This window comes from Corvus moneduloides, chromosome 7 (genome assembly GCF_009650955.1).
Source record: "Corvus moneduloides isolate bCorMon1 chromosome 7, bCorMon1.pri, whole genome shotgun sequence".
Lineage (NCBI taxonomy): Eukaryota > Metazoa > Chordata > Aves > Passeriformes > Corvidae > Corvus > Corvus moneduloides.
Window position 1 is genome coordinate 27,210,079 of NC_045482.1, and position 27,797 is coordinate 27,237,875.

The 27,797-nt window shown below is 38.2% G+C and overlaps 2 protein-coding genes across 13 annotated transcripts in view; both read left to right on the forward strand.

Annotated features, from left to right (window-relative positions):
- PTPN4 (protein tyrosine phosphatase non-receptor type 4) overlaps positions 1–20,289 on the forward strand; it is a 111,969-nt gene extending 91,680 nt beyond the window's left edge. For 3 of the 6 annotated variants that reach the window (XR_004241116.1, XR_004241114.1, XR_004241115.1), the window contains 9 exons: positions 1,222–1,388; positions 2,826–2,916; positions 3,006–3,067; positions 3,849–3,995; positions 6,303–6,431; positions 7,866–8,014; positions 11,066–11,201; positions 12,329–12,536; positions 13,691–13,777. Coding sequence is in view for 2 of the 6 variants with exons in the window: in XM_032113778.1 (XP_031969669.1) it covers positions 1,222–1,388; positions 2,826–2,916; positions 3,006–3,067; positions 3,849–3,995; positions 6,303–6,431; positions 7,866–8,014; positions 11,066–11,201; positions 13,691–13,777 (968 nt within the window). In the remaining 4 variants the exon portion in view is untranslated. Of the gene's footprint in view, positions 1–1,221; positions 1,389–2,825; positions 2,917–3,005; positions 3,068–3,848; positions 3,996–5,576; positions 5,696–6,302; positions 6,432–7,865; positions 8,015–11,065; positions 11,202–12,328; positions 12,537–13,690 lie in introns of all 6 variants that reach the window. The other 3 variants (XM_032113778.1, XM_032113780.1, XR_004241117.1) reach the window with 2 other exon arrangements.
- Positions 20,290–22,722: 2,433 nt separating this feature from the next.
- EPB41L5 (erythrocyte membrane protein band 4.1 like 5) overlaps positions 22,723–27,797 on the forward strand; it is a 55,121-nt gene continuing 50,046 nt past the window's right edge. For 4 of the 7 annotated variants that reach the window (XM_032113736.1, XM_032113739.1, XM_032113737.1 and 1 more), the window contains exons 1-2: positions 22,946–23,052; positions 23,818–24,002. In XM_032113736.1, the coding sequence (XP_031969627.1) occupies positions 22,953–23,052; positions 23,818–24,002 (285 nt within the window). In that variant the 5' untranslated portion in view covers positions 22,946–22,952. Of the gene's footprint in view, positions 22,881–22,945; positions 23,066–23,203; positions 23,288–23,817; positions 24,003–27,797 lie in introns of those variants that run through there. The other 3 variants (XM_032113741.1, XM_032113740.1, XM_032113742.1) reach the window with 3 other exon arrangements.

A 27,797-nucleotide genomic window follows, 5' to 3' on the forward strand; every position in this document is an offset into this window, starting at 1 on the left:
ACTCTCATTGATAAAAGCGTCCAGAAAGCTATATGGATATTGAATGTATTTCATGAGGTTACTGTTATTCCCTTAAGGAAAATTTAAACCAAACACAAACAAAAACCCCTCACCAAATATCCAGTGTTTGGATGACTTTGGAGGTCAGTATATACAAAATACTTCCATACATTTTTAAAACAATTCAAAACCACTGGTAATGTTTCTACTTGAGGAGGCTTAGTAGAAGTGCTAAAATGCAGTCTAAATAAAAGCTTATGCAATGTATTCACAAAATACACTGTTGGATTGTAGCCAGCAGATGGGCACTGGATTTAATTCTGCTGCACCTCCTAACTCTAACAGAGTTGGAGAGGAAAAAGCAAAATGAAAAATATTGATGTTTAATTGAAATAATTGAAATTACTTTTGCAGAGTACCTCACCCACCTTATAAAACCTTTTCCCTTACTTGCTAATTTGCACTCTGCATTTACATGTCCTGTCATTCTGTGTGTAAGTTCTCTTGCAGCTTTTGTGGTCTTACTTTCTTTTTCAGACAAAATTGTGAGCTTTGTTTGCAAATTTGCTAAAACAAACTGTCTTTCCCTTTGTGTGTTGATTATCTTTGTATTCTGGAGAAAAACATGTGAGTTGTAGAAGTGAGGAGTTGCCAGTTTCCTCCTTTGTAGTGATGTGATATAATTTAAAAAGAGGCTTTTGAACAGCACATGTCTCTGTTAGGTGTAGCAGAAGATTTCCGAGTTTACAGGCACGGCACATATAGAGCATTGATAGCTTTATAATGCCACGTATTCATGCAATTTTCTCAGGTGGTCTGCACATCGTGCCCTAATTACTGAAGCCTAAAATGAGTTCTAAGTGAATTGTAAGTAAAATGTAAGTGCAGCTGTGATGACATCAGAGGCATGATGTGAGATTCTGAGATTAGGGAGTTACAAGGCAGGGTATAACGTGAGTTTTGATAAACATTTTAATGGTCAGTGATGGTGCTTTCACATAAAGTTACTTTTACACCAAAACCAAAAGTTTTATTGTTGATTATAATGATCAGTAAAGGCTATCTGTCCTTGCTGATGGGAACTAAAATCAATGTGCTAATAAATGTGTGTTTTTCTACAGGAGGAATGTGGTGTTTTTGCTGTTTTAAATAAATGATTTAGAGCTAACTTTAGTCAAACAGCATCTTCAGTCAGAGCATTCATACCTTTGCTTGTTCTAGCTGTCTATGATGTTGTGGAAGAGAAGCTGGAGAGCGAGCCTGATTTTCAGTACATCCCTGAGAAATCTCCACTTGATGGTGTCCATCAAGATGATAATGCTCTGAGGGAATCCATGATTCAGTTAGCAGAGGGGCTTATCACTGGAACTGTCTTGGCTCAGTTTGATGTAAGTACTGTATCGCCTGGAGCTGGATGCAAGTTTCAAGTCTTTTGGGATAGCAGTTATTTTAACAGAGCAGTTTTCAATTAAATCTCGGTACAGTCAGCATCTTTTAGCAAAACAATTGTCTTACACTCTCAAAAGAAAAATAACCAAAGGAAAAAATCAAACCTGTATGTGCAAACTTAAGAATGCCTAATCCTAGGTTTTCATTTCATAAATAGCTTTATTTATTACTTACACTTTCTGAGGTTATCAGAGACATGCTAATAAAATATTTTCATAAAGATGAAGGCTGTAGAATGTCTACCAAAATACGTGTTCTGTACTCAGGCCTTCCACTCCATACCTAAGTTGCTGTAGAAACTGAATGACACCGAGCTGTTGACATTTTGTGGGCATTCTCAAAGAGGGAAGGTAAAATAACCAATGAAACTACTGCCCTAATGTTAAAGGTTAATGTAACTGTGTATTTTATAAATAGTTGATTTTTATTGACATATTTCAGAATAGTAGTGCACTTCCTGTGGGGCCCTAAGCTGCTGATAGCCATGGTCTTTCTTCAGCACGGACTTGTGCCTTGGTGATATCCATCTTAAATGCGTGAGACTAAGTGGCTTAAAGCAGGAAGCAGTAGCTTTGTAAAACACAGCAGTGCGAATTCTGTGAATTCCTCACCAAATGGACACCTAGCGTTATATTTTGCAATATAAGTTTATAAAATGTATTTTATATACCATTCTTTAAGAACTTCGGTAAAATTTCCTTTTATGTTTAGAAAGAGCAGATTTTTTCTAAGTTATTTAAAATTCTCCTTTAATATAAGTTTTTGTTCTCTCTAGCAAGTTCAGTGTACGAAAGTTTTTTAAAGTGCTTTTTTTGAACCTGGATCATTTCACTGATATTTTTTGTAGCACAAGGGTTGTGGCAATGCATGACTAAGGCATGAAAGGGCAGGAACCTCTCCAAGGCAATTCCTGTGCAGGAAAAGTGCAAGGTATCCAGGATTTGCTCTACAGTTACTGGAATACAGAAGGAAAAAACCCCAAAAAATCTACCTGCAACGTAGGTAGATGCCTATACATGACACAATCTGCTTGCCCCAGATGACCAAGTGGGATGTCAGTATCAGTGAGTTCACATATCAGTGTATAATATTACTTTTTCTCGGGATCAGTGTTCTAATGGAAGCTTGAAATTTAACATTCACTTTGTCTTAAAACAAATCTTGGTTACATCTTGGTCATTTTCAGTGATCCCAGAGCATAACTGAATTTATAGTGCTTTATTTTTAAAAGTATTTTCATGTTTGTTGAAGCTACTGTTGCTCAGTAGTTTTTGTTCTGAAAAGCACCTCTTTTTAGAAAAATTCTATTTAGGCAAAGAATATAATAATGAGTCTATTGCATCTATTATGTTCTGACCATCAGCTTTGTCTTTTAGCAATTGTATAGGAAAAAGCCTGGAATGACAATGTCTTGTGCCAGATTACCTCAAAACATTTCCAAAAATAGATACAGAGACATTTCGCCTTGTAAGTACTTCTATTTGTATATGTGCTCTAAAAGTATTTCACTGTGGTTAGTAAATAATACTGTAACATCTTTCTAAATTTTTTTTCAGATGATGCTACACGGGTTATTTTAAAAAGTAATGAAGATTACATCAATGCAAATTATATAAATGTGAGTTGTATTTTTCAGAAGTGCTTCTGACATGAAGTAATTTTACAGTTTTTCAATGAAAAAATTAATTTAAAAAATCTATTTTTTATAAATTTAGTTCAGGCTAGAATGGCTACTAAACCTCTAGTCAGGTGGTTTGAAATTCCCTGTAGATAAACTTACTTTCTAATGTTTTGTGGCACGTCTTTTCATAAATATTAAAGTCTAGCCCCACATTTAATGAAAGAATGGTGACTGAAAGTAAAGAAATGATAACTGAAACCAGCCCTCTCCAGAGCAATTAATTCTTTTCTGATTACTTTTGTAACAGTTGTGTTCAACAACAGTAAAGTTTAGTTTGGCATCACTTTCTTTTGCATCTTGTTTTTTTCATTGTTAGTAACAGCAAAATTACAGCTACTTACTTTAATGAAAAAAAGCAGATACTAAACTCTGAGATCAGTGTTAACACCCTAGTGTCAAAAACCCACAGAGCAAGAAATATTTGCACCTGAATTATTTGCCAACTGCTCTGTTACTTCTTTTTTCAACCATTAATCTTCATTATGGCAATTACCTGACTGTCAGTTCATATGAAAAGTGTATTTGAATTTTTGTAGTAATTTTGCATGTGAAACACTTAAAGAATCTTTATCTGTGCCAATTTGTGCTTGCTAGCCTTTAAGAAATAGAATTAATGTCATGGATGTTTTTTTAATCTATTAGTTACTAAACTGTAAATGTCTGATGCCTGCCTTCCATTTGCTGTAGGAATTGAAATAATGACTTTGTCTTCTCTTAGATGGAAATCCCTTCTTCCACAATAATAAACCAGTACATTGCTTGTCAAGGTCCATTACCGAACACATGTCCTGATTTTTGGCAGATGACTTGGGAGCAAGGCTCTTCTATGGTTGTAATGTTAACAACTCAAGTTGAACGGGGCAGAGTAAGTAGAACATTTCCTTAAATATCACTTCCATAATCTTCTAAAAAACTGTTGGTGATTAGCCTTTAAAAGATTAGAGGAATATACCATTGTGGCATAAAATATGACAAGGGGTAAGAGGAAATTGCTTTAAACTAGATGAGTGTAGGTTGAGGAGATAGAAGGAAGAAATTTTTTACAATGTGGGTGGTGAAATACACAAGTTGCACAAGGTGCCCAGAGAGGTGGTGAATGTCCATCTCTGGAAACATTCAAGGTCAGGTTGGATGGGGCTCAGAGCAACTCAAATCTAGTTGGAGACGTTCCTGCTCATTGCAGGGGGTTGGACTGGATGGCCTTCAAAGGTCCCTTCCAGCCCAAACTGTTCTGTCGTTCTGTAACTGTTTTTCATAAAAGCAGTGCATTCCTAATACGTCTGCAATGATGAGTCCTAGATTTTAAATCTTCTGGTGTTGTTAATGCAGCTATTATTTAAACTTTGTTCAGTCCTGAAATGCACTTAAGTCTTCATGTATTTCTTAAAATATTTTTAGTCTGCTTTGTTTGGTTCTTTTTTTGTGAAGTAAAAGGCATCTAGAATTTACCTTCATAGGATTTTTTTCTCTAAACTTCAAATGAGGGAACTCCAAGAAGTTGAATCAGTTTTTGTAGAGTACTTCTTTGATATGTAGTGAGATTAATTTTTAAGGCAGCCTAACACAGCTTTGTAGTGTTAATATCCCATGCCTGGATGGCTGTCTTATCAAGGATTTTCTTAAAGCTTGAAATCTAAAATTTTCCATAAAATGTTATTCTGTGTCTATAAAGATTTGTTTAATCATATGAAATAATCATTGTCCTTTAATTTGTATATAAAACGTGTAAAAATAGAATACTAATAAAAAAGTAATTAGAGTCAAAATTAGTCACTGTGTATGGTGCTGTAAAAGGCCTCAGGTGTATTTTGTGGCTTGTTTGGTTGTGGTTTAAGCTGTAGTTTTTCCTTGATAGCTTTGGGTTTTATGCAGTTTTATCCTTTGGAGATAGGCAAAACAATCAAGTCTGGTCATGCACACAGTGTACTTCCAGAGTTATTTGGTTTAGTCTGGAGCATTCCCACTAGCACTGGCTGGTTAAGTGTGTGGACAGAAATGACAGTCTGGAATAATAGTGTAGTGGAATTCCTCCATATCAGGATTTCTTTTGAAGATGGATTTATAGTGGGTTGTGGCTGTTCTGATCAACTTGAACTGCAGTTCAGCTGTCTGTATATATTCTGACTTTTTAATAACCATATATCTGCTGTGAGGTCAGGACTCTAAATAGAATTAAAATAATTGAAGGGGAGTTGCAGTGTTTTTAAACCATTTTTCAGTGACTCAATGTTTGCATGATGCTGCCTGCTCCCAAATAAACATGATTAGAGGAAATTTCAGTACAAGTGCCCTTTTACTCTGAGTTTTCTTTGCAGATCTGCTAAGAACAGACTTGCAATAGCAGTTCTCTGAGGTTCCCCCACCCCTTCAATAATGGTATTTGTGGAGTTCTTTGGAGAGCTGCTTAATAATGAAATAAAAGGACTTATCTGTCTTATACCCATAGGCAGACTCCCTGCTCTAAAGCTGATCATGAGGCTTCTGACATCACTATCCCACTGCATGCCGGGATGTCTCAGTGGAGCAGGAAGTCTGCATATCTGGCTGCTCTTAAAGAATCGCCAGGTGGGTTGGAAATGCAAAAGTACACTTGAGCTGAAATGACCTCTGTAATTAGGCATTTAAGCCATACATCAGAAGTCATAGTGTTTGAAGTTTTCATTCACGTTTGAGGACTTGATAGGGAGTCTTTGAAGTCCACCATCTTCATCCCCCTATTTTCTGCATTAGCATAGCAACTTTTTTTGTTGCTTATCTCCTTTTTTTTTCATTTGTTCTTTTCCCATATAAATGTACTTTGAGAAGGTCACATTAGGATCTTGGAGGTCAGAAATGTTTATAAAGCAGCATCTTTGTCACTCAAGTGTTAAGATGGAATATTTGTAGATAAGCTCTTAAAAAAATTGTAATGGAAGTTAAAGGCATCCATCTTCAGTTAAACTAACTGCAAGAGCTGGTGCATGTGTCCTCTTGAAAAGAGAAACAGGAAATCTCTGTGATACCTTATTTTATAAACAGTAATTAGGTAACAAAGTCTACTTGGTAAGTAAATTAATAGTGATTACAAAATGATCAAAATAATCTGTAACAAACAAAGGTTTAAAGACTAGAGAAAATGAAAATAATACTCTGAATTTAAACACAGGCATCTTTAAAAATGTGTTGACCTTAGGTTAAATGCCATCAGTACTGGCCAGAGCCGTCAGGAAGCTCATCATATGGGAATTTCCAGATTACCTGCCATTCAGAAGAAGGAAATCCTGCTTATGTCTTTCGAGAAATGACATTGACTAATCTGGAGGTAAAATCATAATATGTTTTCACGTATTAACCTGCAGAATCCTTGGATACTACCTAAAACGTACTTAGACTTTCTTTTCAACTTGGTGGCATGGCCATATAAGTGGAACTATTTATTTCTAGAACCCTCTAGAAAACTACTCATATTGTCATGTACTTACCTAGGAGAGATTTTGTCCATAGAATGATAACAAATCTTTCATAAGCAAAAATATCACAGAGATTTAATTTTCATGATCCTATTAATTGGATCACATGAAAGATACATTATTTATCCTAAAAGTTTTTACTGGTGTCTTTCATAACCTGGCCAAAGAAAAAAGTAATAAAAGAAGTTGAGAAACTTGTTATTCCCTTGATGTTTTCAGAACATGAGATGTTAGAGGTGTTTCATCATCACAACTGAAAGTATTGTAGAGGCAAACAGTTCTTAATAATTTCATCTTGAACAGTATGTGCAAGAAGACAGAACATAAATCCTGCTGAGAGAAGGATGAATCTGGAGTGGTGACTACATGCAAACAAGGACCTTTTTGAACATGCATTGCATGATTTTCAGGGCATGGGTAGTTTTCAGAGCCTCCCCAACCAGCATTTCAATCTCAGAAATGTTTGGAAATGAGTATCTGGAATTTAGTTCACATACTTATTTCTCATTGCTTGGGTAACCAGATGAAAAGCCAGTTTTATAGAGCTGCCTTTTAGTCAATGTGCAGTTAAAATTCCTACCCTATGTCCTGTTGAGACAATTGCTCATCTGCTATCAGCCGTGGAATCTCTGTAAACGATTCAATGCCTAAAGGCTATTTAAAGTGCAGTAGCTCCTGTTCTTTTGAAATGCGACTCTGGTTGCCCGGGCTGTCCCCTGCCCTAAGCAGAGGCCGATTGATTATATTTGTGATATCAGAGCAAGGGCCAGAGGGAGTGGAAAACAAAGTCATTGTGCATTGTAGGTGTAGGAAGTGGAGATGAAGGCAAAACAATGCTGCTGTTCACACAGGGTCTGAAGGAAAGCTTTTATGTCTGATCTCCCCTCCCTACCCTAGTTCTGGTATTTGATCTTGTAAGATACTATCTCATTCTGTTAAATTTGGTTTGCTAAGAATATGGCCACCTTCTTGTACATCTAGTGTTCAGTTAGATTGTTGGTATCCTTGAACTATCCTTTGCTATTATGTGCTGTGTAATTTTTTTAACCTGTTGAAGATGTAAGCATTTGTGGATTTCCTTTTTTCTTTTAAGCAAAAAAACCCAAAAGTAATTATAAAATCCAGGATGACCAATGGTTAACACTAATAAAGCACTGCTAGTTGCCTGAAGCCACTTTGATTATGGGTACAAGTTGCTATAAATGTACTATCGATTTTTTTAATTACTATTTTTGGGGGTTTTTTTAATGGGACCTGAATTACCCTTGATTAATGTTTCTGATTAGAAAGAGGAAAGCCGCCAGCTGACCCAAATCCAGTACATAGCATGGCCTGATCATGGGGTTCCTGATGATTCCAGCGATTTCCTAGATTTTGTGTGTCTTGTGCGAAAGAAGAGGGCTGGCAGAGAAGAACCTGTTGTTGTTCACTGCAGGTATCAATTTTTTTTCCAACTTTAGTAAATCATTAAAGTGAACTTTTTATCATCAAATAGCTGTTCTGTGCTTTGTTCTTGAAATAAATATTTAATTGTATCTGCTTAGGGGATGACAGGAAAACTCAACATTGAAATAAAACAAATATTTAACATGGTAATCACATTTCAGTAAGCAAAATTTTGGATAGCAACATGTGTTGATCTGTGCAGGGATTTTGCTGGAGTGTTTTGTTTACAGTTTAAATGCTTAACAATCTACATAATAGTTCAGGGGAATGGAAAAGATACTTGGTAACCATGAGGAATAGGTTCCTATTCTACCAAGCTCTAGAATAGCTGTATAAATGATCCATAGTGGAGAATGTGGGTGGTTTATGGAAAGATTGATTAAAAGACATTTTTTCTCAAATCTGCAGTCTTACAGTACATGATATTATGATACATACATTAAGGTGAGACAGTTTTCTCAACAATTTACCTTCGTCATGAATTAAAATAACTGTTGTTTAGATCTTTATGTACACGTGAAACGTGGTTTTTTTCTTGTGCAGTACTTTTTAATAGCATTCTACATTCCTGTAGTGAATTTCAAAATCTTAATCATTTAAAAATAACTAATTAGCAAACTAGAATAATGCCAGTTGTTTTCAAAGGAACATGTGCTATCACAAGTCTTGGAGAACAGTTCTGTGAATAATATTTGACCTCTCAGTTCCTGAATACTCCCCAGACTCACTGTTCCTGAGTCAGGCATGTATTGTTCCTTTCAGAGAGAAGCTGGGAAGTGTAAGGGATAAAATAAAGACTACAGGTAAACTAGACATTTATTGAAGGAGATGAAAGAAAAAGAAAAACCCACCTTGTGTATCAGAAATTGTATTTTGTTAGTTCTGCTCTCAAGTTCTGTTTTATGCAGGTCAGGGTGAATCTTGGTGACTAGTGAAACTAGTACCAGAATGCCAGTGTCTTAATTGATACTGTTTTTCAGCTCCCATTATTGATGTACTTCTGGTTAATATCATTGTGCAAAAATGGTGAAAATGGCAGCCATATACAATCTCTATGATATAAAGCATGCAAGTCTACAGAAACAGTGCAACAACGTTGGAGAGTAGGAACAGTTTCATTTATCTCAAGGAGGCATCAATTCAGCTCCAAACTGATAATTTCCATGTGTAATTGAAACTTGTATGAAAAATTTAGGTTTCACAGAAGAAAAGAGATGGGATATCACAGTTGAACATAATTTACTTCATTGGCCCAACTTGGTGGCTGTTGGGAAGTATGACCAAATTCCATCAGGGAGTCAAGCAGAAGGAGCCCAGGTGTTCCTCCATATGGTGCATGCACTCTATTTTTAACATCTCTTCAGTATAATAGGGCAGGGCATTAGTGTAACAAAATTTGTTTTCAGGACTAAGCTACCAGCTTTAGTGCGAGGACTCCAAGTAGCTAGTAGAAAATTATTTTGTACAATAATAATTTAAAAACAAAATGGTCCAAACCCACAGAGATTATAAGGCAACAAAGACCTTAAGGAATTGGAAAGGTTTTTGTTATATTGAGCTACACAAGCCACTCGTTTCTGATATTGTGTCTTGTGGTTATTTTTATCTTTATAAGGTCTTACTGGTTTTGTTGAACAGTTTCTAATTCTGTAAATTCACCATGACATGGTGAACCACCCATCCTGTCCGTGTCCTTCATGATTTTCATGTCCTCATGTCTCAGTGCTCTGCTCCATCAGTCAGTGATTTCTTTTTCCAAGTTGAAGAGTCGTATCCTACCTTATGTTTATCATAGGGAACTTAATCACATTTTCCATCGTTCTTGTCCTTCTCCGAATCTTTTGAAGTTGTGAAATGAGTCATTAGGTTCTTTGACAGTTACTGTTTGTTCCTGCTTGGTAAAGCATTCTGCATTTAAATTCTATATGTATAAATTATAGAAATATGAAATACTACTGAATCATTTTATATAACCAGCACATTTACATCTTGTCCTAAAATTCTTATGACATCGCTGAAACATAGAGTAGCTTTAATGCCACCTCCTGGACAAAGATTTAAATAGTTGTTTAGCCAGACTTAATTTGAAGTTACTCTTTAAAATCAGAACAAGTAACTTTCAGAGTTTGAAATGTTTATATTAATCACTTTAGATACAAATATTTTGATTTATTGTATGAGTTGGGATAATGCTGGCATTTCAAAATATGTATTTGGCCCTATATTCCAATATGGGGAAACACTTGTTTTCTATTTCAAAAGTGCAGCATTAATTGAAAAATTTGAAACTGATCATCAAATTCATGGTTAAATATTCAATCCTTAAGGCTTGCTACTTCTGGAAAAGCATATGTTTATATAAAACAAAGTAGATAAATCTTCAGATTTGTTTTATTTTTAAGGGAAAAAAATGTTTGTCTGTAAGCTCTCTTGATAATCTTGCATTCTGAGATGTGTATGTTATGGTACTTCGTTGTCTTCAAAGGGATTGCTATTATATATTCCTTTTCAATCTATGCAATCTAGATCTAGATTGTACTTTTTAATAACAAGAAAACAATCCTTATTGTCATCTTACAGAGGCTTCTAGTAATTGTTCTTTTCCTTATTTGGATATAAGAAGGTATGGATCACATGAAGGACATGATTATTATTTTATTGGCCCAACATTGCAGAAAACATCATTTCAGTAATGCTCAAACTGGCACAACGTGCCCAGCATATGCTCGTGTTTTGTTATCCTTTAGATGTTAGTGTGGTTTATAAGGTGATCTTAATAAACATCTCTCTAAGTTCTGCTCAGGGGAATGGCTAGGTGAGGCAGTTCCTCTTCCAAGGAATGGCAGTTTTGTACTGCCCTGTTCAGGCAGGACAGAGGCTGCTTCCAGACGCAGACACAACCAGTCTAACCCCTGCCCCAGCAGTATGGGAGTCATGATCAGCCCTGAGAATCCATGAGAAGGAAGGTCTTCAAGAATGAACTGTACTCCAGACACTTGATTTCATTTTCCACTTTGGTTTTTTTTTTTTGCTGTTTCAGTGCTGGGATTGGACGGACAGGGGTTCTGATCACGATGGAGACAGCGATGTGTCTCATTGAGTGCAATCAGCCTGTTTATCCACTAGATATTGTAAGAACCATGAGAGATCAAAGAGCCATGATGATCCAAACACCTGTGAGTATCATCCCTGCTGTTCTGTGTTGCAGAACAATAATTTTCTATGATCTAGTCACGTTGGATGGATTTTTAATATACTTGTTGATCATATTGCAGAGATCACCTTTACCCAGTGTAGCTGTAGCCTTGGCTCCAGGCAAGAATAAATTCCTAAGGCTATTGGAAAAGAGCAATTCTTTAAATTTCTACAGGGAAAACTTGGAAAAAAAGCAGCAGCTGTTTGAAGGATACTTGGCAAATAATGACAAAAAGGGTCAATTTTCAGCGATGTAAAAATCACTCAGAGGAGAAAGCAGGAGCCTGATTCCAGGTGTTAAGAATGGGAGTAGTATAAAACATAAAGACAGAAAGAATCAAGACATGCAAGAAAAAACTTCAGTGATGAAATTCAGTGATTTTATGTTGCCTTAGTTGTAATGGAAACAAGCCTTTACTATGCCCTGTAGTGACTTAAAGGGAAATTATCAGAAAAATAATAGTTTTAAAAATCAGTGTTATTAAATCTGATGCAAAATGCATCAAAGCAATCATAAGTACATTTAGTCTAAGAAGGTAACTCACTACAAGGATTCTTTTGGGGCTTTCATGACATCTGATGTACCTTAAGATACCAGAACTTTTCATGCACCTGTAATGTTTGAGTTTTGTGAGATAATTCATGTGCATTTCAGACTTGTAAGTGTTTTAGAACAGATTTAGAAACTTGTTATTATATCAGTCAGGTATTGCTTACCTGTAAGAGCAGTTTGGGTTTATGTTTTTAGAAAGTACCTGTAAAGGGTGAAAAGGTTGAGTTGTGTTGTCTTTCAGAAAGAAAAAAAAAACCAACTTGGGCTTTCGGTTGTTCCAGACTTTGGATAGTTCCAAGTTTTTTATTTTTTTGAAGGAGTAATCATGAGTAATTGATATAGTTTTACTCCTAGTATACAGCATTTAGAGAAAGTATCTTGAAGGAGAAAAGGCACTAGATCCAATATCAAATCACAATTACCTGAAGGTTATTACTCGCTATAGTAATTTTCATGTCCCTGCTGCTGTTCCTCTGATCAAATCTGAGTAAACCTTTTGTGTTATTCAGAGAGTACTAAGACTGACCAAAAGTATGTATGTGTCTCCATTTCTAGGTCATCAGTCATTCGGTGCAGCTGAATTCATGTTCCAGTATTCATATTTCACTAAAAAGTTGTATTATTCAGGTAGCACAGGAAGGATGAGAAAGGTGATGATACATGAAAAATAGCAAAGGATGGCTCTTGCTGTTTGTGACAGTTCTACAGGATGAATAGCTGTCTCTCTACCATATGTAGAGGGGAAGAAATGTTATTAGTAAAGGTAGGAGTTGCAGTGGTAAGGGTTTTAACTGTATTTTTTCACATTATGTGCTAAATATCATCTGGTCTCCTTATTTTTTTTAGAAAACCAAAATTTTCAAGATTCAGTGAAAAGCAGGTGTTTAGTGCATGAGAGGGAGAAGGTCTAATAAAGGAATTGGGTTTTTTAAGGTTTCATGAGCATCAGCTGTTCCCGTTTCTCCTTTGGCAGCCTGGTGCTGGGTTCGTGTGTCCCGAGGGATTCACTCGCTGTCCGCCGGGGGGCGCTGTGCGCGGCCAGCTCAGGCGCCCTCGGGAGCGCGGGGAAAGCACAGATTTTACCCAGATGGGCAGAAACGGAGCTGTTTCATATACACGCCACAGGACAGTAAAGAATGATTCTAGTGCTAGATATGTCAGCGTTCCCTTTTAAGATCTGACATCACTAACTCTACTGCACAGAGAGGGCCGTTCCACGACCCTGACAGTGCAGGTGTGCTGGAGTTCTAACCAGCATAGACACATTGTGCAGGATGCAACGGGAGTTGTGGTGCTTTGCAATTATTTCGGTTCGTTTTCATTATATTCTAATTTGATTACTGTCGGGGTTTTTAACTATGATTTGTTTAAAACAAACCTTTAGTGGCCTCTGTGTATGCAGGTGCTAGACCTGGATTCATTGAGGAGTTAGACATTATATAATGTTAAGAAACAGGAGTTCTGGGTTTTTCAAACATGAAACAGTTTTCTTTTGTATCACATTCTGAGAGGGAGGTGCCAGTAACATGCCAGAGTTAATGTAAGTATGAAAAAGTGCTTTGAAACTATGACTTCTTAATCTAAGGGCATGGAAACATCAGGTCAGTGAATTTCATCAAGGAAATAACGAGCAGAAAATTACTAAATAGGTGATGTTGTAACAATAATAATACTGGGTTTGTAGGTATGACTTTTGGCATATATTTCAAAGTACCCTTCATCCTGTTCTTCTGTTGAGAAGCAAAATGCTCTCATCTGAAGTTCCTTTTGTGTTGGGTTTTCTAAACTAACTTTGAAGCACAGTTCTGGGCCTGTGAAGAGAATGAGATGGGGAAATCTTAGAGGCCTTTTCTGTTTCCAAATGACATTTTTCAATTACATTTCTTTTCAATTTACTGAATCTACTTTCCTTTTCAGAGTCAGTACAGATTTGTATGTGAAGCTATTTTGAAGGTGTATGAAGAAGGATTTATTAAACCTTTACAAGCATCACTGCATAAGTAAAGAGCAAAAAACCTATGATATCGATTGAGGAATCCTGTCCTCTATAATGAACTGGCGACGTTCTTTGTGCCATAATACTGCTTGCAGGAAATGATAGTGAAGTACAGCAAAGAATTGACAAAGGACTTTGAAAACTTCAGCACTGTTGCACTTTACGTTGAAACAAAATCAGTCTCTGAAACTCTTCTAACCTTCATCTGTTTGAAGACTTTATTTTCGTGATTTGCTCCGAACAAACCATAAACTGTAAGAACTAATTGTGTTCAGGGTAATCTACGATATTTCATTGTAGTGCCATATACTGCGCTTCTGGTTGAATTGCTACAAACAAGGCTTGGAATTATTTCACCCTGTTTTACACCCATGTCTCTTAAAATGAAAAACAAATGAGAAACACACTAAGCCATGGTCTTTTTCCAGTGCTAGGTTTATTTACTATGTACAGACTCTCACAGTTTTGTTTTTTACAACATTAGCAATATTGCCAATACTAGATAGATACACACTGCCTACTGATGCAGCCCACTTTGTCCTACACCCTTACTAGAGACCAGCTGGTTGTTAGAGGAGAGCTGGCGTCTGTTAACCCAGCAGTAGCTGCATAATGCCCACTTACCAGCATCTTGTACAAAATAATAACAATAAACATTTTTAAAAACCAACATAAAAATAAGCAGCATTTCTTTGACACGGCTTGTGTGTCATACACTGGTGTATTCTGATTCATGTGACTTCAGATTAATGTGATGGGAACTAGTGCATGCATTATGTCTTAACCCCTTAAGTGCCTTGAGACTTACAGCGTACATCCAGTGAAAGGCACTCATGATTCCATGGGGGTGGTATTGTCCTGTCATATTTATCTTAATGGGTTCAGATTTTAAAAACGGCCCTTGGTGCTTAGAATGTGTTACCACAAGGGGTCATGGAAATACCATTCCCTCTTTCCTTATACAAGTACCTGTGTGCTACTCTCTGTAGGCAAAGCACCTCTGCCAATTTAATGAATGAGCATTGTATGCTGCTGTGTTGTAATTACGTGAAAAATCTGGCACATTCCTTCATTCCTTCCAACCAGTAACTTACTAGCATCTTACTATGAAATGCTGGTAGGTCATTAGAAGCTGATACTTTGTTTTATCCTTTTATTGAGAATAGCTGTTTTACTCAATTAGACGTAACTTTTTAATAGCACTGATAATTAAGTTGAACTTACAATCAGTTGTGATTTAATTCCCTTACCTTCTAACTAACTTGTTACGTTCTCATAGTTGATTTCAAGCCATGTTCGTACAGGTCTGCCTTTTGTTTTCTTTTATTTGTTTGGAGGGGAGAAGGGAGGAGAACACTATGAAGTTATCCCAGAAATTAATTTTACTTTCGTAATGACCCCAGTCGCCTTCTGTTATGCTTGTGCAAAATTGTTCCAGTTGGTATGGGTTGCTTCTTATTTAAGTAGGTAGAAGATTTGTAAGAAATGTCTGTCTGATACAGTATCTGAGCTCATTCTAAAGATGCATAAATGTCCCAATTTTTTAGTATTTTTCTAGCGTAGGAGAAACCAAGTCAGAAGCAAGGTACCCAGTGTAATATACTGTAAGAAAAAAACAGTCACTTCTTTGACTGCCCTGTGACAGCATAACTTTGTGCCCTCTATTTAAAAGTTTTAATTTATTGTACTGGTTTCCTGAAAATGTTTATCCATTAAATTTTGTTGTAAGCTATATATATAGCATAGAATTAAAATGGAAAGTTCTATGCTAAATAATTTTTAACTATTGAAGAATTATATTGTATAATATACTGTGTTCTATGGACATTTGAAACAGATCAGCTATGAACTATTAAATGAAAAGGGATTCAGGCAACATGAAATCCTGGCTTATGACTTAGTAATGAACATGAACCACAATGCCAAATGGAAGATAGAGTTTTAAATATTTTTAGAAAATAAAATAATATTAGGAGGGCTGTGGCCCTGTTACTTATATTTCTAGATTTGATGCTTAAGTCAATATTATCCCTCAGTGAAAAATAAATTTTACAAGAATCTCTGGATCTGAACTGAACTGAGGAAGAGTAATATGGTAGCTTTAATCTCAGTTCTATTGTAAGCCATTTGCAACAAATAAAAATTCTTTTTTATAATTCTTTAACTTCCACGTGATGAGGTTATTAGCTGAGTTGCTGGCTAGTTAGAAGGTTATATTGAACTCAGCACTTAATGTCCAAAAAGTAAAATAATTCATCCATTATACTGAAAGAAATTTTCTTCATAGTTAAGTTGTAAACAAAAATATCGTTTGTCCTGTTATTCTGAGGGAAATCAGAAACTGAGGTTATAGCAGCATTATATAGCGTTGCTTTGTCACATATTTAAATATTCTTATGTAAAATTGCCAAAGCAGTTCGAGTTCAAAAGTCCCATTTATACCACAATTAAGTGTGGGATATGTATTGGTCATCTGTCATTACTGTTTTGATTACAAACACAGGCAAGAAAAATAGGTCTCTGCAAAATTTTCCTCTGCACTGACTTGTAGTTTATTAACTAGTTGCACTGGGGAAAAAAATGGAACAAAGTACATATTCTTAGTTAATTGGCCATCAGCAACTCAAGTGGCTTTTGACTTCTTCAAAGCCAGGATAAAGGTAACCAAAAACTGCTTGGGAAAGAGATAGCACTGAAGCCTTTCTGCACCATAAGTCAGTCATTTAAATTTTTCTACCTGTTGTGGTATAAATGGCCTTTAAAATATTTTTATACGGCCAAAAAAAGCAAAACTGCTTAATATTTTACTTTGGGTTATGAAGATCTGTATCATCCTTAAGAGTTTTTTAAAGAAGTTTTTGTATGTTTCATGCTGTACAAAACATGAATGTATCTTTCAGACATAATGACTTATAGACTTATATGTGATTGGTGTTATGACTGTTGGATTTTATGAATAATTATTTTCATACCATTTGATTAGGAAAAATGTTGGGTGGGTGTGGGAAAGAGTATGTTTGTAACACTTCCATGATATAAATCCAGCTAAGAAAAAAAAAGTAAATTTCATTGTAAATAAGAGCAATATTATTACAATTTTGTGCCAATGTAAAATGTTAAGACTTTTGTTTTTACTTTTAGGTTCAGATTGAAAACTACCATTACCATCTCTTGTTTAAAATGGATCTGAAGGGGTTTTTTTAGTAGAAAGTAGAAAGACATGGGGCTCTAGTGGGGGCTTTGAGTGTTTTTGAGAGCTTTTTTTGGTTTTGCTAAATATGAAATAAGATGCAGGTATTGTTTAATAAAGCACCTACAGATTGTCAGCCAGTCCACTTTGAGAAATACTGCGTTAAATATCCCACATAACAGAGAACTAAAAAGTTGATTTATCCTGAATTTGGAAGCATTTGGTATTTTCAGTCACTTGTAGGTCTTAAGCAGTAAAATACTGCTTTTATGTGTTTTATTTTTATTATTCTCTCCCAGTTATGAAAAAGAGAATGCCTGATTTTTTTTCTCACTAGATTTAATGCTAGCTGACATTTCTTCCACATTTCTCTGTTAAATCTTGAAAGCTTATACGCCATATAGATGAAGCAATAACACTTCTTCTAGAATATCTGATTACAGTGTGGCACACCATCTATTAAAGAAAGGGTGAGAAAGCAGTTGGGACATTAAGGAACATGAGGAGTTTGTTATAGAACTTGTGTAGCTGGCAACTTTCCGTGGAGACCTTCCAAAAAGCTTCTTAGTACCCGTGGAAGGGCCAAAATGCAGCGGATGTGCTGCAGTTGCACTGCCCAGGGAAACAGGAAGAATGGAAGGTCTGGCATAGAGATGTTGGAGCTCCAGGTATGCTGTGGAGCTGAATTATGTGATATTTTTATGCTTATGCAGTGTCTGTGCAGGTGTGTGGGCGATGTTTGATGGCTCAGGGAATTAGCATGAGCATGAAAAGCTCTACAGATCCACCAATTTCCAAGCAAAAGCAAGGTTGTCCAGTACATATGCTGTAGTTTTGACTGTAAAGCCACTTTGCAGTCAATCAGCAAGCCCCTCAGGCCTGAGGATAAAGGGAGTGATTTGATTATGGTCCACATGAAAATTTCACATACTTGGACTTCCACCAAGGACAGCAATGGTGTCCTCTAATGCTGGTTGCAGTCTTTTTGTCACTTACATCTCAGGTCCCCAGTTAGCTGGGTTGGGTGTATTTGCCCATTTTAGTACCCATCTTTTGTCTTGAGACTGAAGAAGTTCTTTCCCATTGCTACTTCTAGTGCTAGGATCCAGTATTAAGATCTGGTAAAAAAATATTGATTAACGGTGGATCTTGCATGAATGTGCAGGGATTTACAATTAGTGGTGATTGGGAAGCTGTTAGAAGGAGGAAATGGTTGGTTTGTTTCAGTTTAACTGTTCTGTCTGGTCTCTGTTATCCCACTGCACTTAGACATTGAAACTCACTTGTTTGTTTAGAAGTCTGCAAGGAAGGCCAGTTCCTTATCACTGGGTTTTACCTCTGTGCTTGTTACTCCCACAAGTGTCTATCTTTTCATAGGGCTTCTCCAGCTACAAGTTTTGATCTGGTACACAGGCTGTAAGTTCTGGCTATTGGCTTTGGTGTGTTTTGCTCATTGAGATCTCAATGGTATTAAAGGAGAGATAAATGACTTACTTTAAAAATATAGTGAAATATTCAAGTTTAAAAATTCAGACATTTTGATTAGTAGCCTTATTTTAAAAAACCACTAAAATAGCTGACTCTAGTCTGCTGTAGCATGAACTATGGGTCACGGACTGGCTGGCAGCTTGTTGGTTGTGGTATTTTGTATTTAGCAAGCTTACATGTTTTAAAGGATAATTTTTTTCAAAATGTTTTGATGTTTAAATAGTAGCACTTTATCTCATGCTTACTACTGACTGAACGTTTGGACAAAATAAATTGGGTTTGGAGAGATGCTTAATGGGTTTCTGTACAGAGATGACTTGGATTACACCCTGGTATGAATGCTTTCTGTTGTTCTAACCATTTCTTGTTGATTGTTCATGTGTTTCTGAGGGATTTTCAGAAAATAGCTATTAATAAGATAATTCTATCATCTCAATTTTCCTGTCTTAAAATGAATATGAAGCCTGCATTTGGGGGGGGAAAAAAACACAAAAAAAAAAAGGAAAAAAAAAAGGTGCAAATAGAAACTTACAGGGTACTTGTAAATTTATCTCTGTGATCTCTCTGAGCTAGCTGCAAATGAGCTATGTTTACTGTAAATGTTTCTGCTAAGCATTTTTTTTTAACATTGGATAAATTACCTGGAAATCAGTATTCTTTTTTTTTTTTTTTTACTTAACTTATTTGAATTTTGATAACTAAAGATAATGCACAACAAAGTTTAAGGAAGTTGTCACCCTTTTGCACCTAGGCCAGGGGCCCGAGACCTGAGTGAAAGGGTTAAACAGTTTACGTTAAGCTGTTTTGTTCTTTAACTAGAATATATCCACAAGGACTAGACTTTAAATGATCCAGTGCAATTATCTCAGTACGTTGTGGCACCACAGTAACAACCCAGAATAATCTTACAGGAAAATTAAGGTAAGAGAGTGAAGGTTTTATCTTATCCAGTGTATCCAGATTTGTTTTCCATTTGGTTTGCTTCATTTACCAGTGATCCCATTTTAACCAGTCAGTTTGGCAGGGCTGTTTGTGTAAGGTTTGGGGTTTTTTTTTATGTAACAGGTGCTATACTATGTGTAAATACAAAGGGAAGAGTATTATTTAGATCATTATTAACAAGATTAACAGATGGTGGCAATATTTTTGCCAGCTACTTCTGGTAATTAATTTGCATTTCCAGCTGTGGCTTTCAGTTGTCAAATTTCATCTCAGTTTCATACTGCTGAATGATGGACTGCAAGTGTGGAGTAAATCGTCTCAGAGTTAAATAGCTCTTTTGTTGTTCTAACTCTTGTGTATCTTTATTAATATTGGGGGGGTGCAAAGGCTCTTCCCATAAGTAGACTTCTGCCTATAAATTTGTTTAAAAGCACATGAGGGGGAGGGAAAAAAAAAACAAACCAACAACCTAAATGCTCCATCTTGGCTAAGCAGCGGTTGATGGGAGACGATGGAAACTTGAAATTGGTCAACACTGGACAATGTGAAAATAAATCAGCTTTTGTCACTGCAGCTACTGTATGCTTTAAAGGGCCTTATGTATTTGTCCTCATTTTGATAAAATGAAATTTCTTGCCATTAAAAGTATACACTAACTTCTACCGAAAACCAGCAGTTCCCAGGATAAATATGCTAATTAACATTTAACAAGTCTTGTTTTAGTCTTAAGTAAAATTTCATTCTATTATGTGAAAAAATGCTGTTATGCATATTTTGTGGATATATTTAATTTCAGTTGACAAATAGTTGTCTAGGTACAGACTTGAAAATATATATATAGTTTACTTGTGGATCTTAATTGTTTAATTGCAAAATAAAGATGTGCTTTAGTAATTTAAAGTTTAAATTTTTTTTTGCGATTTTCTTGCTACTGTACACATGGTTTTGCTGTGCCACATTTACATGTGTCCAATGCCAGATAATGTTCACCTTGTATTTTCCTTCTTGACATTGTATGACATAAATATACCCCTATGGATTGTGCACTAGAAGAGGATGCTAAATTATCAGGAATTAAATTGCTTGGTTAAAGCATCAGCCCAAGTTTTTGCCTGAAAATATCTAAATACTGCAAGCTTTGCTATAATGGAATAGTAACTTCTAAATTGTCTTGTATACAGGGAGTGTATTGGAGATAATGTTCAGTAGAGATTATAATCTGATCAAAAAGATGAGGGTATGATAAACACTGATGTAAAGAACAAAAATTCCAGATGGAAGCTCGTGATGAAATGGTTGCTGCCAAAAAGTGAGGGGATGTTCAAAACAAAAGTGGGTAAAGATGATGAAAAGACTTAGAAGGCAAGACAAAAATCTCAGGAGGGATGAGAGTCTGAGACCCCGATATGTTCTTAATTCCACTGATTAATACAGGACTTTAAAGAGAGGACAAGGTGTTTGGATTTGAAGTACAAAAAGATAAACTAGCGGGAAAGCACTTTAAGGAGAACAACAGACATAAGAAGAGGCATTCCTGTAGGAGGAGATTTGTTTAAAACTGGAATAGAAAGATTGGGTATAAGACAAGTGACAGATAACACAGTTGAATGAGTACATACTTGGACTGTATCTGAGTAGCAAAAAGTGAGGAAAGAGTAGACTGTAATTACAGGAAGAGTAGCAAGAGGGTGGTGTGAAGCAGAAATTGCAAAAATGAGCAGCTAAGTTTTTGTGTCACTGAAGCTACAGGAAGGAAATAATCTTGGTACCAGCATGGGAGCTTGTGAATGACAGAGTGGAAAGAAACTCAATTTGAGGAATAGTTGAAGATGGTTAGAAAATTTAGGAACAATGTCCAAGAATCAGGGAATTCCCCAGAATTCTTGGTCTTACAGGAGAATGTGAATTGGTGCAGACTTAATAGCAAGGAGACTCCTATTTACCTGACATCTCCACTACAAACTAAGCATCTTTGATATACAAACGATTGATTAGTTGATCTGCACTGAGAATCATCAGATATCTGCAAATACTCAAGATAAATTATTTTTCCACGTTAATACAGTTAAGATTTTGTATGGTTTCTTTGGGAACTTTATTGCAAGCTCCCACAGGTATTTCATGACAGCCGACTGAGAGCCAGCATAGTCCCTGCTCCTCTGATAAAAAGTATCTAAATTCCCCCCCGTTTTGTGATTCACCTTTTTGAATAAATAACATGAATCTCACCTTTCCTCAAAGCTCGCCCTGCTCCTCCCAGCGGCAGGAGAGTGCTCTGTTGTCAACACAGACATTCAGTAAAATCAGCTTGTTGCTTCGTCAACAAATAGTGGGCAATTACCTGGCAGCTTTTTAATACTCCCCCCCCGTTTCAATAAATGACATCACGGTAACTCGATATATATTGAGGCACTGGAGCTGAGCTGTTAAGATGGGTTTCATTATGCCACTTCCTCTACCTGCCAGGGACTGACCGGGTGTCTCAGCCCGCGATTCAGACCTGAGCATAGAAAATGCTGTGTTATCTTTAGCCCAAGTATCTGCTTTCCCAGACTATTAGGCTGGATTCCCAGTTATCCTGGGATTTTAAAGGGGTCTGGAGCTCCTTTACTCAGAGCTTTGTCACTCAGCTGGCACTACGCACTGAGAATTTATATTGCCTTTCCTGAAGTTTTTTTGAGGTTTTCCTCGAGTACTGGCTTGGACACAAATATTTATGTAATAAAAAATAACACAGTGAAGTGCCGCCCTCTAATTGCTGCCAAGGAGCGGGGCTTGTGCCCCGGGGCTGGAATAACACGTAAGAAAAGAGATGGAAGCGCGGAGCCCCGGCACAGGCTGCGCGTCTGGCTTTGAAGGACTTTAAAATACAAACTGCATTTTGTAGTCGCAGCCTTAGTTCAGTGTATAAATACTAACAGTGTTCGTTTGTAGACGGCTCTGCTTTATTTAATACACTGCTACAGGCAGTGTTTAAATACAGGATTTTCTTATAAATTTAATGGTTTAACCGCGCGTTTGCCTGAAGGTTCCAGTTCCCGCTGGGCAGCCGAGGACTGGTCACAGTCCTGGCCGAACCGCTGAGGGGAAACCTCCACGCCGCATTAGGAAAAACTCCAGAACTTCTAGGAAATAATCTGAAACACGTTCTGAAGGCTCCATCCCCAGGGGTGCCCCATCCCCCGGGGCCACCCCATCGCCCCCACTCCCCGCCGCGCGGCGGCCCCCCCCCCCCCGGGCAGCACGTGGTCCGCGCCGCGCCCCCCCACCCCCTGCGGCGGCCCCTCCGCCGGGCGAAACCACCTGGCACGGGCCGGGGGGCGCCCCTTCTCCACCGGGCTCCGCCCCGTTAAAGGGGCGATGGGCTCCCGGCGCGGCGGGAAGCAAAGCGTTCCTTCTCCCGTCCGGCTGCCGCTCTCCCTTCCCGCCGCCCTCCGCCTCCGTCTCCGCGCCGCCGCCGAGCAGGAGAGCCCGGCAGCCGGAGCCGCCAGGTAAGTGAGCGCGGGCGGAGGAAATGGCAGGCGTGTCGCTGCCCGTTTAAGGGCCTCCCACGTCGTTCCGCCATGTCCGGCGGCCCGGCCCCTCCCGGGGCTCCCTCGCCGCCCCTCGCCCGCCCCCGGGGCCTGGAGGAGCTGCCGCGGGGACGCTCCCGCCGCCCCGCAGGTGAGCCCGGCAGGTGAGGCCGCCGCGGCCCCCGGGCGGGGCCGGAGCGGGGCCGGGGCGTTATGTAAGGGCAGGGGCGCCGCGGCGGGGACGGCGCCGGGCGGGGCCAGGTCTCGGCTGGGGTGGACCCTCGGGCTCGGGGCTGACTCCCCGCACAGCTCCGGGTGTTTGCCGGGAAGCGCCGTGCCCGAGGGTCTCTCGCCGGTCTGGCAGAGCCATTCCTGCAGGGAAAGCTGTGAGCGCGGCTCTGGGGCGGGAAGGGTCGCTTATCACTTGTTTTCGATGGGAGAGGTGGAGGGTGTGAGCCAGGGAAGGAGCCGGTGGTATGTAGTGCTTAGTTGATTCCCAGTTGTGGAAGATCACCGTCTCGGAGAAGCTCGCGATGGCGTTTGTATTAATGAGAGATTGCAGAGAGTAGTAGGCGATCTGCACGATCGCTGTTTTTTCTCCTTAAACGTACTTTCATGTAGTCCCAAAAAGTCACCCAACCACCGCTCAAGGTCTGAGCTGGGTTTTTTCCAAAGACTTTCACAGCCAAAGACTGTGGGTGTTTAAATCAAAGTGAAAATCTGTTTGACTCTTTGACACTTCTTTGTCAAAGTCTGGGATTTCCTAAGAACTTTATTCCAGGCTCTCTCTTTTTTTTTTTTTTTTTTTTGTTGTTGTTGTTGTTGGGTATATGGGGGTTTGTTCATTTATTTGTTTTGTTGGGATTTTTTTTTGTAAAAAACTTAACTTGTTCCTTTTCTCTCTTGGATTCTGTAGCAAAGATGCTGAGCTTTTTTCGCCGCACGCTGGGACGCCGGTCCATGCGTAAGCATGCGGAGAAGGAAAGGCTGAGAGAGGCCCAGAGGGCTGCCACCCACATCCCTGCAGCTGGGGACGCCAAATCCATCATTACCTGCCGAGTAGCGCTGCTGGACGGAACAGATGTCAGCGTGGACTTACCGGTACGAGTGATCCAAGTGTGTTTTTGAAATACACTTGGCTTCTGTTACTCTGATGTGGATTGCTGTTTGCAAGTTAGCTAAAGGTATAGCTCTTTGCTCTTGGCAGCCGACTCCTATGACTTGGTGTTCACTAAGTTACTGCTCATAAAAAGATTCTAAAAGAATAGTTAACTTTGTCATTCACTGCATCTTGAGAGTGTTTTGCTAGATGTCATCATGCCTTACACACTGAACACTTTCTAATGTTTTTTAATGTAATTGTGCCAAGGCTTAACTCAGAGAGGGTAACCTGTTGAATGAATTGGCTTTTCTTTTTGGTGAGCTATGTATCTTGACAAAGAAGGTGAATCTTTTGGTGTAACCTGTTGAAGAGGAGGGATGAGCAGAAGTACTAGCAGGAATTTCTGTGTGGACTGTGTTTGGTTTTGTGTCAGAGATGGATGCAATTTTTAACGCTAACTTGAGATGGGAGAGGAAGAGGAAAAATCTACTTCCTTCCCCTCCTCAGGGCAGATTATATAGTAGGGATTGTCTCATAGCATGGTGCTTTATTGGGAGTGAGGTGTTAGCCACTGTTTTACATTTCTAAAGCTTCCTTAATATGCACGTGCCTGTTCTGCTTGCCTAATTAGATACCTGGTTTTGGCCAACAGGATGAACAGTAGCACCAGAAGTGATGTGCTCTGTTTTTCCATTACCGTGTGTTATAGTTGCTAGTGACTTGTTTTAAGCTCGCAGAGCTGAGCATTAGGAAGTTAGGAAGGTGTGGATCTGCGAGACCTGACTAGTTCCAGAGGATTTTGGCTGCAGTCACATGTGCTGGTGTTGGAACTGCTGACTAGAAAGAAAAGCCATTTCAAGACTGGCTGCTCCACACAGCCCTTTCTTCCCTTTCTTCTTTAGTCGTGGAGTGTTTAGGTAGTGTGAGGAAGTCAACTTGTTGATTAAGTAATGTTGTTGATGTAGTGAGCAGAAATAACTTGTGATATCCAGAACCCCAAATAATCTAGAGGTAGAGAAACCCTTTGGCATCTTTATTTGCAAAATGGCTGTATAGATAGGCGTTTATAGAGGGCAGTAAAATTAATTTGTAAATCTCTGAAGCAATGTAATGAATATATCCAGTGCTGCTTGGTGCCTAGGATGTTTGATTTGAGGCCAGGAATGCCCACAAACACTTTATAGCAAGAGTTAACACTTTAAAAAGAAAAAAAAGACACCAAAAAAATTGGTGTCTCTACATAACCAGAGCAGTAATCTTTGGAGCTGGAGTTGGCTCTGTAGGCAAATTCCTGGCGGCTCTAACAACATTTCTAAGGCTTTGAGGAGCATAAATTGAACCTGAAGAGGTGTCACAACCTGCCACCTGGACTATAAATCTCAGCCCAGGGGGCAGTAGTAACTATTTACTTCTACAAGAAACTCCTTTCACTCCAGATTTATTTCTTTAAAAGCCAGTATAGACTCTTGACTGTGGACATCTGAGTTGTGAGTAACAGTAACCAATCGTGCTAAATTGACATATTTGTCCAACATGCTAATTTGACATATTGACGATGCTGTAATTACAGCGCATCATCAATGGTTGACATGTACCAGTTTCTTCAGTGATTAAAATATAATAAATTAAAAGTAAATTAAATGTTTCATTTCAAACTCCCTAAACTCCCTATTTATTCTTGTTTCTCCACTTGCATCATTCATATTTTGGGGTAGACTCTTAAAAAGGAAAGAAAAAAAGGGTAGGGGAGACAGGGGATGATGTGGGGAGTACAAAATCCTGGCAAAACAACATCACTTTCTAAAATGTAAAGCTTAAATTAAAAATATGTGTGTATATACTTTTTTCTTTTACAAAAACTTTCTTTGAGAATCTTTGTGCTCTTTGAGCTAAGATCTTTTCCAAGACTGGTGCTGTTACTTCGTTGGCAGTAAATATGCTTTAAAATGAACTCTTTCTCTCAAAGAGGTGCCCTCTGGTCTGCCAGTTTACTTGTGCACAGTCATGTTGTCTACCTAAGCGCTGTGAAATTGTTTTATTGAAAAAAATAAATAACAGAACTTTTCTTAAGAATGAGTCGTTTAGCAAACAGGTTAGTTCACAGCCAGAGAAAGGGTTGTCTTGACAGGATTGAATGCCATACCTTTTTAAATCAATGGCTACACAAATACTTTACAGTGGCATAAGTTGTTGCTGCCACAGGAAGAAAAGATGTTGCTTTCGTTATTGCGTTTGTCCTTGTTTTCTCATACCCCTTGGCAGAAGAAACAGTTTTTTAGCAGCCAGGCAGTAAGCTAAGTCAAGAAAATGCTGGGGCTGAAAATAATCGGTATAATTTTGTTATGTAGTTTCCAGCTGGAGTGATTCTCCAATCTGGTTCCCCATGTGCCTCCCCAAATGTGGTGAAGAAGCATTTAGAGGTGATACCAGGCTTAAGTTTGCTCAAAATACTGTTGAGCTGTATTCTTACAGTGAATTTGCTACTGAGAAGAGTATTATGGATTTACAATCATTGATATAATTGAGCCTGAGATTGCTGAATTTCTGCTTAATTTTTAATAGAAAAGGAAAGGCAAAAACAACAAGGAGCAATGACAAGGGGCGTTAGCATGTAAGCCAAACCCATTTCAGAGTCATTAAGCAGCAAAGACTGATACTTTACGAATATTGACAGTGAGACAGAAGGGACAGGTGGTAAATGATGCAGCTGAAATTTAATTTATTGAACACAGAGCCAGGATTTGAGCAGTAACTCTGCTTTTTGTCCACTGATCTTATCTTTGGTGTCTGTCAAGCCACTTACTTTTTTTGCTTTTTTATGTCTTCTGTTGTATTTAATTAGAAAAATGCCTGACTTGAACTTTTTATCAAAGCTGCAGTCATACACAGTACATACACTGGATTCTTTGCAAGAATCTACTGCTTTTGTAGCTATGTCAGTGACTGAAGAATGTTAGTGTCATGTATATTATTTACTGACGCCTTGGTATGTTCAAAATGGCAGGCATGACCTTAGTGTGAGTTATCTGTGTTCTTCTGGGGCAGATCGAAAGGTGTCAGGTTTTTTCCCACAGCTTCATCTCAGATTTAAAGTTGTGTTTTGATCTGGTAGTTTTCCTCATCTGTTACTACTCTTTTGAAGCTTTATGTTTCTTCAAATGGATTCAGCTGTTCTTACAGGCTTATGTGCTTTGTGAAACACTAAGAAGCTTGTTACTTTGTTTCTCGTTAAGAAGTTTTTATAAAATAGATGTCTGTAAATGCTGCTGCTGATGTTCATTATACATTCTGCTTTTCTGTTGAGTTCAGCTTGAACAAAAGTCAGGTTATGCTTTTTCTTCCAATTGTTTAAGATCCATGGGTGGAATGTTTGCTGAATAGTATGAGTGGTGAGAGGACAAGAACTCTGTTTTGCTGACATCTCTTATCTCACTTTTCGTCCTGTTCCCATGCAAAACTAAACTACATCTTCCCCCACTGCACCTCTGGAATTCCCAAAGCTCAAAAGCCATGAACAGCCCTGGTTTATTACCTGAAGATTCCATCAGCTCAGTCATACCAATCTGGTCTGTAAAGGGAATCCCTCAACAGCTGGAATACTGGCTCTCCTGGTGCTCATGGTTTGTGAGGAAAGACAGGTTGGTGGGGGGGAACTTGAAAGCTGTTTTTATCTGGGGTCACCAACAACTTACGCAATAATTGGGAATAAAAATGTTTGTCAAGAATTTGAAATGAAGTGCTATTTTGAGTAATAGAGAGCTCCAGAGGATTTAAAAATCAAAATATTTTAAAAT